This window comes from Vespa mandarinia, chromosome 9 (assembly GCF_050613455.1).
Source record: "Vespa mandarinia isolate Hongniang chromosome 9, ASM5061345v1, whole genome shotgun sequence".
Taxonomy (NCBI): Eukaryota; Metazoa; Arthropoda; class Insecta; order Hymenoptera; family Vespidae; genus Vespa; species Vespa mandarinia.
In genome coordinates, this window is record NC_140818.1 from 8537501 (window position 1) to 8551145 (window position 13645).

Sequence of the window (13645 nt, forward strand, 5' to 3'; positions counted from 1 at the left end):
TAGGATTTATACCGTCGTACCTATGCGTCGAAGCAGTCACTTGCATTAGGCGATTGATTTTTTTTTCCTTTTTTTTTCTTATCCCTAATCTATCTAAGCGCGATATAAATTTACTTTGAAATAATTCTTACGGAGTTTTTATTATCAAGAAGAAATTGTTTGACCGTAGATATGGCCACTTCGGCTGCTGGTCTTTGCGGATAATCATAAATTCCAGTAGATATGCATGGGAACGCAATGGTTCTTAAATTATTCTCTTTTGCCAGAAGAAGACTATTTTTATAGCATTCCCTCAATTTGTCCGGCTTCTCTCCTTGTGGACCGACAGTTTGAATAACGTCTAAAAAATTTGTTATCCGTAAGGAGTTTTGTCAAAGATGATGTTTAGAGAATCTATAAAATAAAGTATATTATGGTACATTTAGCTGGCAACATATATCCTCCAGTGATTTTAGCCTCGCCAACAGGACATCCTCCTAACGTTGCGCATTCTATTTTCAAAAAGGATCCTGCTCTTCTGTGTATAGCACCGTCGACTGAGAAACATTTCATATTCTTAAATATCATAAATAACGTACTATCTTATAAAATTCATTCCTTAGTACCTCCTCCGCCAGGCACAAGACGCGAGTTAGCAGCATTGACAATCGCATCTATCTCGAGAGTGGTAATATCTCCCTGCCAAATGGAAATCTTGCTGGCCAATTCCTCGGCATCACCCTTTTCAACTTCCTTCGAAGCTTTAACGTTGCTATCATATTTCTTTTTGGTCCAATATTCAGCCCATGTTGTTATTCCATCCACGGTGTTTACATTTGATTTATAAAAGTTTCTCTTTTCTTCTATCGGCATGTTCAAGAACTTCTCTAATCGAATACATAACGATAAATATATCATTTATGTTACTTCTGATATGACAACTATTGATATACGTATCCTTGCTAATAATATTAACTATGACGACGACTTTCGAACAAAGATATTATATATGATAAATATATTCAAAGTAAAACAGTAGAAGGCAATTATTTCTTACGTTTCTCGTCTTCGAAAGATAATTTTATTTCAAGATTGCTCGACGCCATAATTTTCTTCGATGTTAAATAACGAACGACTGATCGAATTAGCGTTGTATATAAAGTTTGTGTATAAGCTGTCGTCTAAAAAGAAGAAAAAAAAAGGAACAAATATTTTTCACCTTCGATTGTCCGGAATAACAACGTACGCACATCATTGTATCTCTTACTTTCAGCATCGATGTATATGATCCTTTCGCACAGGAGTAAACGTTAATAACCTTTGACAGTCATAAACATTACATTAATAAGAATAATTCAAATATAAGGACGTTCTTACGTTCTATTCTTACGATTAAACGAATCTTATTAACGACGCAAATATATCAGGATTCCGGAAAAAAATCTAACCGGTAAAAACTGCGAACTTGTACTGTTTTTTAATTATTCCTTTTCATCCATTTACAACTATTAGCGCTATCTGCCGTTCGTTTTTTCAATCAATCAACGAATCATCTTGACCTATGGCGACATCTAATGTTAAACTCTCTCGTTTATACGAGCTTCGTAATAACTCCACCCCTTTGCGAATAATTCTCTCAACATAACATTAGATAACATATTTATGACACATTATAGACTAATTTTCTAATTTTTTCACGATTATATAATAATGTTTTATTTCTTTTCCTTTTTTTTTTTTTTATCATCCACCATAGAAATTGCTTCGGTAAAAAAGAAAAAAAAAAAAAAAAAAGAAAAACAAATGAAAAGGAAAAAGAAGAAAAAATTACATAACACGAGGATCAAATCGACAATACTAGTTTATCGTATTTGTTAGTCTTTCGAAAAGAATTAAGATAATTCATTAGAAATATTAGCGAGATTAGATCGAAATTTTCTACGAAACGAATTGATTTTTTCCTTAATCGTGGGCGATATCCTGTCACGTTCGATAGGGTAGTTACGGTTAAATGCGTGGGAGAATTCGAACGTGGGCAGTGATCGTTAAAATTCCGACGTAAAGAGGAAACCTAAACGAGCATCTTGATCACTTTGGTTTGTAAATGATACTTATGTTTTCCATTTTTTTTTTTTTGCGAACGACAATCTTCATCATTGTTTAGTTTACTCGCAGACACACCATACATGGTTATTTGATATTTTTGATTTCTCTTCTTTTTCTGTCTATTTTTTTTTCTTTTTTACAAATTCATTACCGAAACGACAAGATTTTTAGATTTCAAAATAACACAGAATGAGTGCAATAAATTTCACAGTGCAAATAATTCGATTTAAATAATGAAGAAAATTTAGTCTCGACGCGAATGATATAATTCTTGTAGAGAAAATTTGATAATTTTGAAAGAAAATTGTTATCGCACATGTATGTATAATTTAATATGGTTATAGTAGGAATATAAAAGTTGAAAAATTATAAAAAAAAAAAAAAATTGAGACTTTGATTTTTGCCGTAATCACGAGTCTCTTCAAAATAACACAAAATGTCATAGGAGAGTCATGCAACGCGTGGGATGCTTTTTATAGTTAGTTGTTACGATAAATCTATATTCTTTTCTTTGTACATTAAATACAAATCGGGTCACGATATTCATTAGTATTATAATATTTTCACGTGTTAGTGCGAACGAGGATAGATAATTATTTATTAATGTAGGATAAATGTTAGTGCACAATTTTTCTTTTTCATTTCTTTACTATGACGCATGCTCTACCAACCTATTACCATTCAATAATAATCAACTCGAATGATATCCCCTTTTTCCCTTAAGATACCAACTGTTATTCTAAAACCCAATCCTTTCCATTCTTCGATTAATAATTAATATCCGGCGAAATGTCATCGGAGTCATGACTATAATTCTCGCGTTATTCCTAATCCTACTTTTTTTTCCCCTTCCATAATTTTTTCACGTAACCTAGATATCTTTTTTTTTTTATTTTCATCAAGAAGACCTTGTGTATATAATAAAATTCTCAAAAAGACGAATCCCTTAACGATAATTGAAACAACAGAGAGAAAGTATAAATGAGAAGCAATTAATAAAGGATGTTCGATAAGAAGTGACGGAAAAAAAAAAGAAAGAACGACAGAATATCAACGGGAGGTTTAATGTACGCGAGATGTGCAAGCTTAAAATGAATGAAAATCTGAGTACGATACGACGTCACTGCTATCGCGTACATCGCGGAGGAGGAAATCATCCAAAAGCTTTCGTGTTTTGTATATATAGAGTGTACACAAATTGTATACGGAATGTATATATATATATATATATATATATATATATATATATATATACATATACAAATACAAATCGGCGATATTCAAATGAATAATATATATATACATACATACATTTATACATATAATATAGATAAATTACACAACACGTACACACATACAAATATATATATATATATATATATATATATATATATATATAAAATTTAAATATGTATTTAGAGTATGCACAGTAAAAATGATTTCATTTAATAATTGTACGAATTCTATAAGCCTATCAAATTGATATACACCCTGTATAACCGGATACTGGTTTAAGAGAAAAAGAGAAAGGGCTAGAGAATGACAGAGAGGGAGGAAATAGGGAGGAGAGAGAGAGAGAGAAAGAGAAAGCGCAGCGCATGCTGAAAGCTCCTTCTATCGATCGATCCGCACCCGAGCTTACTCGTTTTCCTTCATAAGCTTCGCGAACGTCGACACGGTGTAATCGTCTCGCGCGTACGATCGCGACGTACGACGGGGCGTATTTTTCGTTCTCTCCGCTTTTTCTCTATCTATTTATCTATTCATCTATCTATCTCTATTCATCTATCTATCTTTTAATCTCTATCATATTTAATCTCTTCGTCGTGCGTGTTTCTCACTCTCACTCTCTCTCTCTCTCTCTCTCCTTCTCTCTCTCCTTCTTTCTCTCTCTCTCTCTCTCTCTCTTTCTCTATCTATCTATTTCTATCCTCTTTTATATCTATCTTAATTTATCTTATTAGTCTACGTTAAAAATATTTTTCTCTTCTTTGTCTTCCTCCCTTTCTTTTTCTATTTCTATTTCTATTTCTTCTTCTTCTTCTTTTTCTTCTTCGTCTTCCTTATCTTCTACTTCCAACGTAGGATAAAAATCTTGAAGGCGAAGATCGAAAGAAGTCCGTCGTCATGGCGCATCGAAGCGAATCCTTCAAAGTACTCTGTCTATTGTGTGAGTTTTCTGCTTTTCTTTTCTTTCTTTCTTTTTTTCTCTCTCTTTTTCTCCCAACCCACCCCCATCTCCATCCCTCTTCCTTTCTCCTTCTATATCTATAACTTTTACAATCTTTTCTTGAATTATTATCCGCAAGATCGTCTCTCCATTTTACTTACTTTTCTATATATTTCTATAAAATAGAGAGAAAGAGAGAGAGAGAAGAAAAAGGGCAAAACTAGTACTGCTGTATAATATATATATATATATATATATATATATATATATATATATTTCTTTCTCTTTTTTCTAGAATGCAAAAAGAAAAGAAAAGATTCGCGTTCTTAGAAGAGATCCTTTTCAGAAAATTTTATTTTTTTATTTTTTAAAGAAACAAATTCAAATTCATCCCTTTATACGCGAAATATATATCTGACATATTATATATATATATATATATATATATATATATATATATGACTATTTGTATAATATACAATATTTTGTCGCTTTCTCTTTTTGTAAATTTACAGAATACATTATTCGAATGTTTTTCTTTCTCCTCGACACAGCACGGAAACGTGCTTTAATTTTATGCTTCCTAAGCCGAAAACGAGCCATCGTCACGCGCAAATTCATTCTCGCGTGTACTCCTCTCCTTCTTCCTCCTCCTCCTCCTTCTACCTTCCTTCTCTCTCTCTCTCTCTCTCTCTCTCTCTCTCTTTCTCTCTCCTTCCGTCTTTCAATCCTCTCACCTTTCCACTTTATTTCCCCTACTTGTCCACTTTCATTTTGCTTAATGAAATTTCTCTTTCTATTCCCTGTAGGGTGTGTCTTGGGCAACGTGTTCAGTGTTCCTACTCCAACCACATCGCCCTTAAAAGTGGAAGATCACAGGTATACGACACGTAGGATACCGAAGACTATAGTCGATTTGCCAACTCAAAGAACCAGATTGCCAATTGTAAGTATCCAAATATATTTCCTTTCGATAGAGATTTTCTTTTTGATAGATTTTAATGTATAAAAAGAAAATAAATGAGACAACAATGACACCGATATATCAATGACAATTAAGTACGAACGAAGATAGGGATAGTTTATGATCGTAATTATTAATCGATAATATGAAATCTCTATCATAACTGAATATAAAATGAGAAATAGAAAATAAAATTTATAAGGGGAAGTAGAGAGATATTCGTAAAAGAAATTTTTCAAGGTTTAATGCAAAATAAAAAAAGAAAAAAAAAAAAAAAACAAAAAAAAAAAAAAAAGAAAAATGAAACACGCCGGAATGATATCTATGAATTTTAATAATATCCTTTGTAATATTTAATGAGAGAAGAAAAAACATGGAGAAATAACGAAATATTTTATTTTGTTGTTCCTTCGAACATTGAAGTCGGTACACTGTTCTGATTATGCACGTCCTGTCGGTCTGAATTATTGACTCGTACTACTGGCAGTCTCTCTCTCTCTCTCTCTCTCTCTCTCTCTCTCTCTCTCTCTCCCTCCCTCTTTCTTCGAAGTCCGGACCAAGTTACTTACTTAACGTTCACTCTTCTACTTCAGCACGCACATTCATGAATAAGTTAATCTCTTTCCCTTTTTCTTTCTACATTTTGCATAATATATTCAACGTGTACATGCGTCAACGACTTCAAGTGAATTTCCTTTTCTCTCTCTCTTTCTTGTTTCTAAACGTTATTACAGATTGACGTCGAACCGTTTCCAAGGTGACGAGAAATAATCGTTTGACTTGCCCAAATCGTTTCCTACAATTTAACTAATCCTCGCGTAACAAAAGATCATAAAGTTTCCAACTATGAAGATATATATATATATATATATATATATATATATATACGATTACACGAATAGTACTATTACATAATAATACCTATATATTTTTTTATAGGTATAGATTTTACCCTTTTCCAAGAGAAAACACCTACGCGTTTGATAATATCATCGTATCTTATCGTTCAATTAGTTTTTCCATGAACGTTTACCTTAAGAATCAAATCTGATTAGAATAGACCGCAAATATACCTTGAGTATTCTCTCCTAATTCCACGAACTGATTTTCTCACTAATTTCATTTCGATTCTCAAAGTGATTCACGAGATTTAATCAAGCTTTCGTGGTACACCAAAAGGCGATTGTTTCTTGAATATATAATGCTTCTAAGAATTTCTCTCTCTCTATCTCTCTCTCTCCGATCCTCCTTTTCTCTTGAATAAATCAAACTAAAAGGAGCTAAACGTTTCTTGCTATCTTGCTATAGAATTATTCCAATGTACTGTAGATAAGTATATATATATATATATATATATATATATATATATATGCACACAACGATCGATTGAAAATCTAGTTATAATACTAGAAACAAATGATATATTCTTTAACGTAGGCATTTATTAATTACTATTATTATTACTATTACTATTACTATTACTATTATTATTATATATTTTCCAGTTCGTAATGCACATATATTTTTAATTCGTAAATACGAGTTCACACACATATATATATATATATATATATATATATATATATATATCAATAACATGGCATATAACGTGCATTGCTCAAACACGATCAGTTACCTTGTTTATCAGACAGTTGTGTTAGTCATTTACATCTTTCATCAATCTTTTTCCTCGGTCACGGAAGCGACGAGCGACGACTCAAGCGTTATTTCTATTGACAATACGTTCAAACATAGAACATGATAATTGATCGTTCGCGATACAATTTATATATATACATATACTTACTGTCGTTAATACACATTACATAAAATTTCATACGTTTTGTCTAGAAAGATTTACTTCATGTTCTACAATGCGAGAATCATCAGGACGCGATTACAAAGATTAATTATCTCTGCGTTTAGGGAATTAGAGAGGAGGAGGAATTACCGGTGAATTGGATAAACGTTCTGGCGAATCAATTTAAATTTCTCCCTTCACTTTAAATCCTGGTTATTGTTTCAGTCATTATTAAACCGAGGATGAAAAAGCTTCGTGAAATCAAGTTAGAGATATTGGTCCATTCGTTTTTCTTTTCTTTTTTAATCTTTCTTTTCTTCCATTTATTATTATTACTCGAAAAGATTTTTTCTCGATCTATTGTTAACGACAATATGTCGTTATTCATTGTAATAATTTACAAAGGGTAATATCGTTCATTTTTTTTTTTTCCATGCGTTGACCCCAATGAATTTGGAGACAAAGACGTCGACTACGTCGATACCGATGACGACACATCACAGATCCATATCCGGAGAGAATCCGATTTATCGTCTGAACGGAGCTAATGGACAAGCTTGCATCCTCCTACAAACAGACGCTGTTATAGCAATAAAATATCGCACCGTTCTAGGCGAAGATCGAGTAAGAATGATCTTTACGTTTCATTCATTAATATCGTTCTTATTTATTTATATAAATTTTATGAAAGCGTATTAGATGTCACGCGACACTTAAATATAATATACATATATATATATCCATTACATATGTATTGTACATATAGGCGTTGAAAAAGTTTGTAAAACTTTTCTTTATCCTCATTTCCCAGGTGGCAGATTTATTTGTGCCCGACGATGCAATGGTCACAGGAAATTGCGACAATGAAAATACGGTAACGATGTCCTTGAAGTGGAACGCTTTTATGCTCCTATGGAGCTTCGCCAAGGTATTATAACAAATTTTTATTAACACTCATTTTTTTTCATTTCTTTTTTTTTTTTTTCTTTTTTTTTTTTTCTTAATAATCCTTTTAAATCCTAATAAAATTTTTATCGTCATCGAATATCTCTGCTTCTATTAGGTATCGAAAAAAAAAATATATATATATATATATATTATGGAATTGTTAATAGATATCTTAATATAATGATAAGTTCATTACGTTAATCATTATTTCAAATGTTCTTGTTAATAAAATGCGTTAAATTATTCGACGCTGATCACGTTGATCATTTTTGTGCTTAATTGTAATGACGCAAGCTTCTTCGTCCTCTTGGAGATCGATACTCGCGTTCTATTTCCAGTACGAATTCTATCCGTTGCGTAACGTAAAGTCGTTTCGACGAATATTATTTATAGAAACGTGTATCGTTTTACATGTTATTTATATTTCAACATCATCGTCGTTCTTCCGACAGATAAGAAGTTTTCAAAATGACATATTACTTGTTAATTCCCACTACGTTGTCTTTCCTTTTCTTATTTTTTCGCTTATTCTTTATTCTACAGGTGGTACGCGACTTTTTTCTTTTTTCTTTTTTTTTTTTTTTCTTTTTTCTCTCCTTCTCGCTTTTCTCTCGTTTACCTTCATCGCTACTTCATTTAATGTATTCTCGAATGAAATTCAACAATGGTTATTATTATTATAGAATTTACATAGTAAAAGAAAAACGTGTAGTTCGTTGAAAACGTAATAATGATAACTTTGTTATTCGAGCACTTTCGAAAAATCTTATAAAAAGCACGTCGAAAAGCTTCAATCCTATTCTTTCGAAGTGATACTTAAAATACAATTTTCGCGTTTGTCAAGTACGCATCTATATAGAAATATATATATATATATATATATATATATATATATATATATGTGTGATTGCATAATGTGCATATATATATATATATATATATATGCACACTTATATGTGTATACCAATAAAAAGTTCGTAAATACGAACTAAAGTCATACGATCGATTTGACGTGGGAATAATTTCGTTCTAAATAATATATAAATATTATAGAAAAGAAATATATTATATTGTAACTTTTAATTAAAAACTAGCCTTTAATTAAAAACTATCCTTTAATTAAAAACCCGATAACATATTGCTATTGGTTGTTTTGAAAATCGTTTATGAAGGATAGAGAAATGGGGAGAAAAGAAAATCTCGTTGCAAAAAGGATTTCATTTTTATAAAAGAGATAGAGTTTTCTATTGAAAGAGAAAACTTATTTTTCAGACGCCCGGCGGCGAACGATGGTACGTTGAGAAAATCGAATTGACCTACAATTCGAGCGACCGACATTTCGAGTTAGTAGATCAGCCAAGTAAGTCAAGTTATTACTTTGTTCGACCTCTTCAATATTTCTTTTCTCTTTTACGTTCGATACACACGAAATATCCATTTATTCTACTAAGAAAACACGATGGCAAGGGATGATATTAAAAAACCCTAGGAGATAGGAGAAGGATTTTACCTCTCTTATATGTATTTTTATTTTTCAGATAAAACTGTTCGCGTGAGTACCGGCTCGAAGCACAGTGCCATGCTTTTTCCAACACCCGTTGGAAAGTCTTATGCCTGTGACAATGAAACGGAAATTCATTTAACCGATGGCAAACATACCGCCACCGTTATCCTCAGGTATATACGTATATATCTGTGTATATATGTATATAATATATATATATATATATATATATATATATATATATATATACATACACATGACCGAGCTATATTTTAATCATTTACATATTAACATTTTTTTTTCTTTTATTTTTTTTTATTTTTCTTTAATTGTTTTTTTTTCTTTTTTTTTTTTTTTGTTTCATATAAATACCTAGAGGCGAGTCAATGAGAAACGCTAACAAAGTTTATGTTTTTATAAGACGTGTAAAATATTAATTTATTCGTTTGTTTAGAAATATGAAGCTTCAACCGTTCAAATTTAAGAACAACGAATTTGCCGCTGAGTTTTCTTGCGCAGCGTTAAGTGCACGAGCAAACGGAGACGAGACTGCACCGGTCGCGGTTGGTTCCACTTTGGCTGCTGCCGTCCTATTAACTATCACCGGTTATGCGGCCTATCGATATTTCAAAGTGAAGAAGGTCAAGTACGATACGATGGAGTAAAGCACTTTGCTCTTGCGATTCAAGGACACTGTCACGACGACATGCCAAAGAGATTACGAATAGGAGACAGCGAGATAAAAGGGAGTAAGAAAATCTATGAAAAAAAGAAAAGAAAAGAAAAGGAAAGAAACGAAAAAATGCTCCTTTAGCCAAACTAATGTCGACAGAAAAAATCCTTCGCTCTTTTTATTCGTTTGTTTTTGTTTTTTTTTATTTTTTTTTTTTTTGTTATTTTTAAAGAATTCCAAAAAAAAAAGAACGAAGGAAGCTGTAAAAATTTTAATCGGACATATTAAGATTCGTACTGGTAATTATGAAAGTGGTCAAAGTTCGAACATTATTGTTACCGAACATTTTATTTATTTATTTATTCATTTAATTTTTCTTTTATATCGTTTAGAATTATCTATAAAATTACGTATATAAACCACTTTCATAATCATCGGTTCTCATGGTCTCGCTTTTTGAAAGAAAGAGACTCTAATAACGTGCTATCGTCGAAGCGTTCAGTGATATTTACAGAACTTTAACGCTTGAAAATCATAAAGATGGACGTACGGAAAAAAAGAAAGAGAAAAATGAAAAAATAAAAAAGAGAAAAAAGGAAAGAAAAGAAGAAAAAGAAAGGAAAGAAAGGAAGAAAGAAAGAAAATGAAAAAAACAAAAGAAAAAAGAAAAGAAGAAGTAAAAGTTACCTACTAAAAAAAAACTAAAAAAGTTATCTATTTATTAAACATCTAATGCAAGGACAAAAAGAAAAAAAAAAAAGAGAGAGAAAAAGAAAACAAGGTAAAAAAAAAAAAGAAAAGACGAATAGCGTCCGCGATGATGGTCGAGTCGGTGTACCTGAGATATCTGAGATCCGAGATTTTTTTTTTTTTTCGAAAAAAAACTTGTCAGACAAAAATAATAAGAAAAATAAAATCTCTGATTAAGTGAGGATGTTATCGTTGCGAGCACGATCTCTCAATATTCACTGATTAAAATTGTCATAATATCACATATCGTAATCGAGCTAGTGGCCATCATCTATATACAAACTTTTCATAGGATACAAATATTTCGCGAATATATTTAGGAATATTCTCGTTGTACCTTTTAAGGACTTCGATAATCAACTCGTGCGACGATTAATCGCATTAGTATACGAGATATTAAGCGTATGTACATTTATTATTAATTATTATTATTATTATTATTATTATTATTAATTATTATCAATTATTATTAATTATTACTCTTATTTCTCTCTCTCTCTCTCTCTTTCCCTCTTTCTCTATCTCTCTATTTCTCTCTCCCTCTCTCTCTCTCTCTCTCTCTCTCTCTCTACGTACGTTTCATTCGTCCGAAGTGATATAAAGTCCATATTCGCAAACTCTGATGGTTGTAACGATAGACTTTAAAAAAAAAAAATCGCAGAAGGGTGTTACTTCATCCCTTCGGCAAATATCGTCATTTCTTTTTAAATCGTGATCAGTGTTGCGCGACATATTCCTTATCTCAATATCCTTCATAAATATTAATTATAAATATATACATATTTACATACCTACATACATAAATAAATATATACCTATATTATAGAACGGAAAATGTTAAGTGAGATATTGAAAAATAAGAATAATGGTTTGTAATTAATTCGTTTCATTATTAAACGCGTTAAAAACGACGAAAGATGTAATTAGCCCCTCAGGCAGCTAAAGTTTTAAAAGAAAAATAACTATAATAATTAGTTTTAAATTAATGCAAATATTTGCCTTGATATTATATTCGTAAGTTTTTTTCTCTCTTTTTCTCGCTCTTTCTCTCTTTCTCTCTCTTTTTCTCTTTCTCTTTATCTCTCTTTTTCCCTTGTGTTTTTATTATTTTTTCATTGCTTAATATTTTTCTCGTCTCTTTTTTATCTCATTTTTTTCTCTCTTTTATTCGATACGTGTAAATGTAGTTTTTACTCGAAATATCTGTAAATACACATAAAGTTAAATCGATCTTATATAATATATATATATATGTGTATATATATATATATATATATATATATATATATAATTTCAATATTATAATGTTTAAATCAATTTTGCATAAATCGCGATCTGACACAGCTCGCTTTTATCGTCACGTTGCTTTTTGACACGGCTCGTCGATGATGGAAATGTGAAAAGTGTATAAAAGGGAAAAAAGAAAAAATGAAAAAAAAAAGAAGTGATTGTTGACGGGGGAAAAAAAAAAAGAAAAAGAAATTCAATTATCCCATTCCGTATAATTTTCGTCCCACGACAATGCGCAATTATATTGTAACATATCGTGTAAATATATTATACGTAGATCGTAACGATTGACGAAGCTCGATGATTTCATAATAAAATCTAAAAATAGGATCGCGATTAAACGTATGTACGATTATATAAAATCGATCCTTTCGAAATATCATCATCGACCTTGGTTATTATCGTCGAACGAAATAATTCAATATCGTGATAATTTAAAAATTTACAGCACACATCAATTTAAAGATTTTAAATCAAAAAGAATGTTGTCTATAGTCGACAGATAACACATATAAAAAGACCTAATCGAGATCAATACTGTTAGTTTAAATTATTATTAAATTTTCTTAGATATAATGCGAGGGTAAGACGCATGTAAGATAAAAAGAAAATAAGGAGAGGGGTAGAAAGAGGGAAGAAAATAATAGAGAGAAAGAGAGAAAGAGAGAGAGAGAGAGAGAGAGAGAAGAGAGAAGGAAAGATAAAGATAAGTTCGACATTTCTATAGCGTATACCCACTTTGATTTTCTTCTTCCTCGACGCATATAATCCAAAAAAAGAAAAAAGGAAAAAAAAAAAGAAAAAAAGAAAAAAAATTAAACCAAGAGAAAGAAAAACAGTCGCAAGATTAACGATCGAAGCGAATAATTTTGAGGGATGAATATTGTAAACGCGGATACGGCGTTTTTAAATGTACCGCGTATGTGCCTGTACGTACGTGTGTGTGGAAATATAATATATATATATATATGTATATATATATGTATATATATATATATATACCTATATATACACGCATTTCACACGTGCGTATACATACGCCATATATATGTAATATTTACATTATCGATATATTATTAATATAACATATGAACCTCTGTCTTCCAAGTGCATATTAAAGTTACAGAAAACTTCGTGTGTAAATATATTATATGAATATCGTAATATATGCATATATATATATATATATATATATATATATATATATATATCGTCGTCAATTCGTGATCATTCACGTTGATCGCGTTAAAGGAAACGATAATAACAGGATAAATAAGAAAGAAAGAAAAAAAGAAGCAGAAAAAGAAAGAGAGAGAGAGAGAGAGAGAGAGAGAGAGAAAGAAAGAAAGGCACTATACGAAAAGGAATAAATGAAATATATGATAAAATTAAGAAGACTTCTGAAAAGTTCGACAACAACAGGATCGACTCGCTATTTTAGCTCCAAGAACAATGGCGTT

At 30.9% G+C, this 13645-nt stretch overlaps 2 protein-coding genes across 3 annotated transcripts in view; one reads left to right on the top strand and one right to left on the bottom strand.

The window, feature by feature from the left end:
• Positions 1-1484, bottom strand: part of LOC118439991 (uncharacterized) — a 1760-nt gene extending 276 nt beyond the window's left edge. The window contains exons 1-6 of one of the 2 annotated variants that reach the window (XM_035862378.2): positions 1428-1446; positions 1247-1297; positions 1037-1160; positions 606-866; positions 420-536; positions 132-340 (exon numbers count right to left, since the gene is read on the bottom strand). In XM_035862378.2, coding sequence (XP_035718271.1) covers positions 132-340; positions 420-536; positions 606-866; positions 1037-1160; positions 1247-1255 — 720 coding nt within the window. In that variant the 5' untranslated portion in view covers positions 1256-1297; positions 1428-1446. Of the gene's footprint in view, positions 1-131; positions 341-419; positions 537-605; positions 867-1036; positions 1161-1229 lie in introns of both variants that reach the window. The other variant, XM_035862379.2, reaches the window with a different exon arrangement.
• Positions 1485-3775: 2291 nt separating this feature from the next.
• Positions 3776-12050, top strand: LOC118439990 (lysosome-associated membrane glycoprotein 5). The gene is made up of 8 exons (XM_085659152.1): positions 3776-3793; positions 4171-4255; positions 5065-5201; positions 7462-7644; positions 7832-7948; positions 9241-9328; positions 9507-9645; positions 9927-12050. The coding sequence occupies exons 2-8, from the start codon at positions 4213-4215 to the stop codon at positions 10135-10137; spliced, it is 918 nt and encodes a 305-aa protein (XP_085515278.1). The 5' UTR covers positions 3776-3793; positions 4171-4212; the 3' UTR covers positions 10138-12050.
• Positions 12051-13645: the final 1595 nt, after the last annotated feature.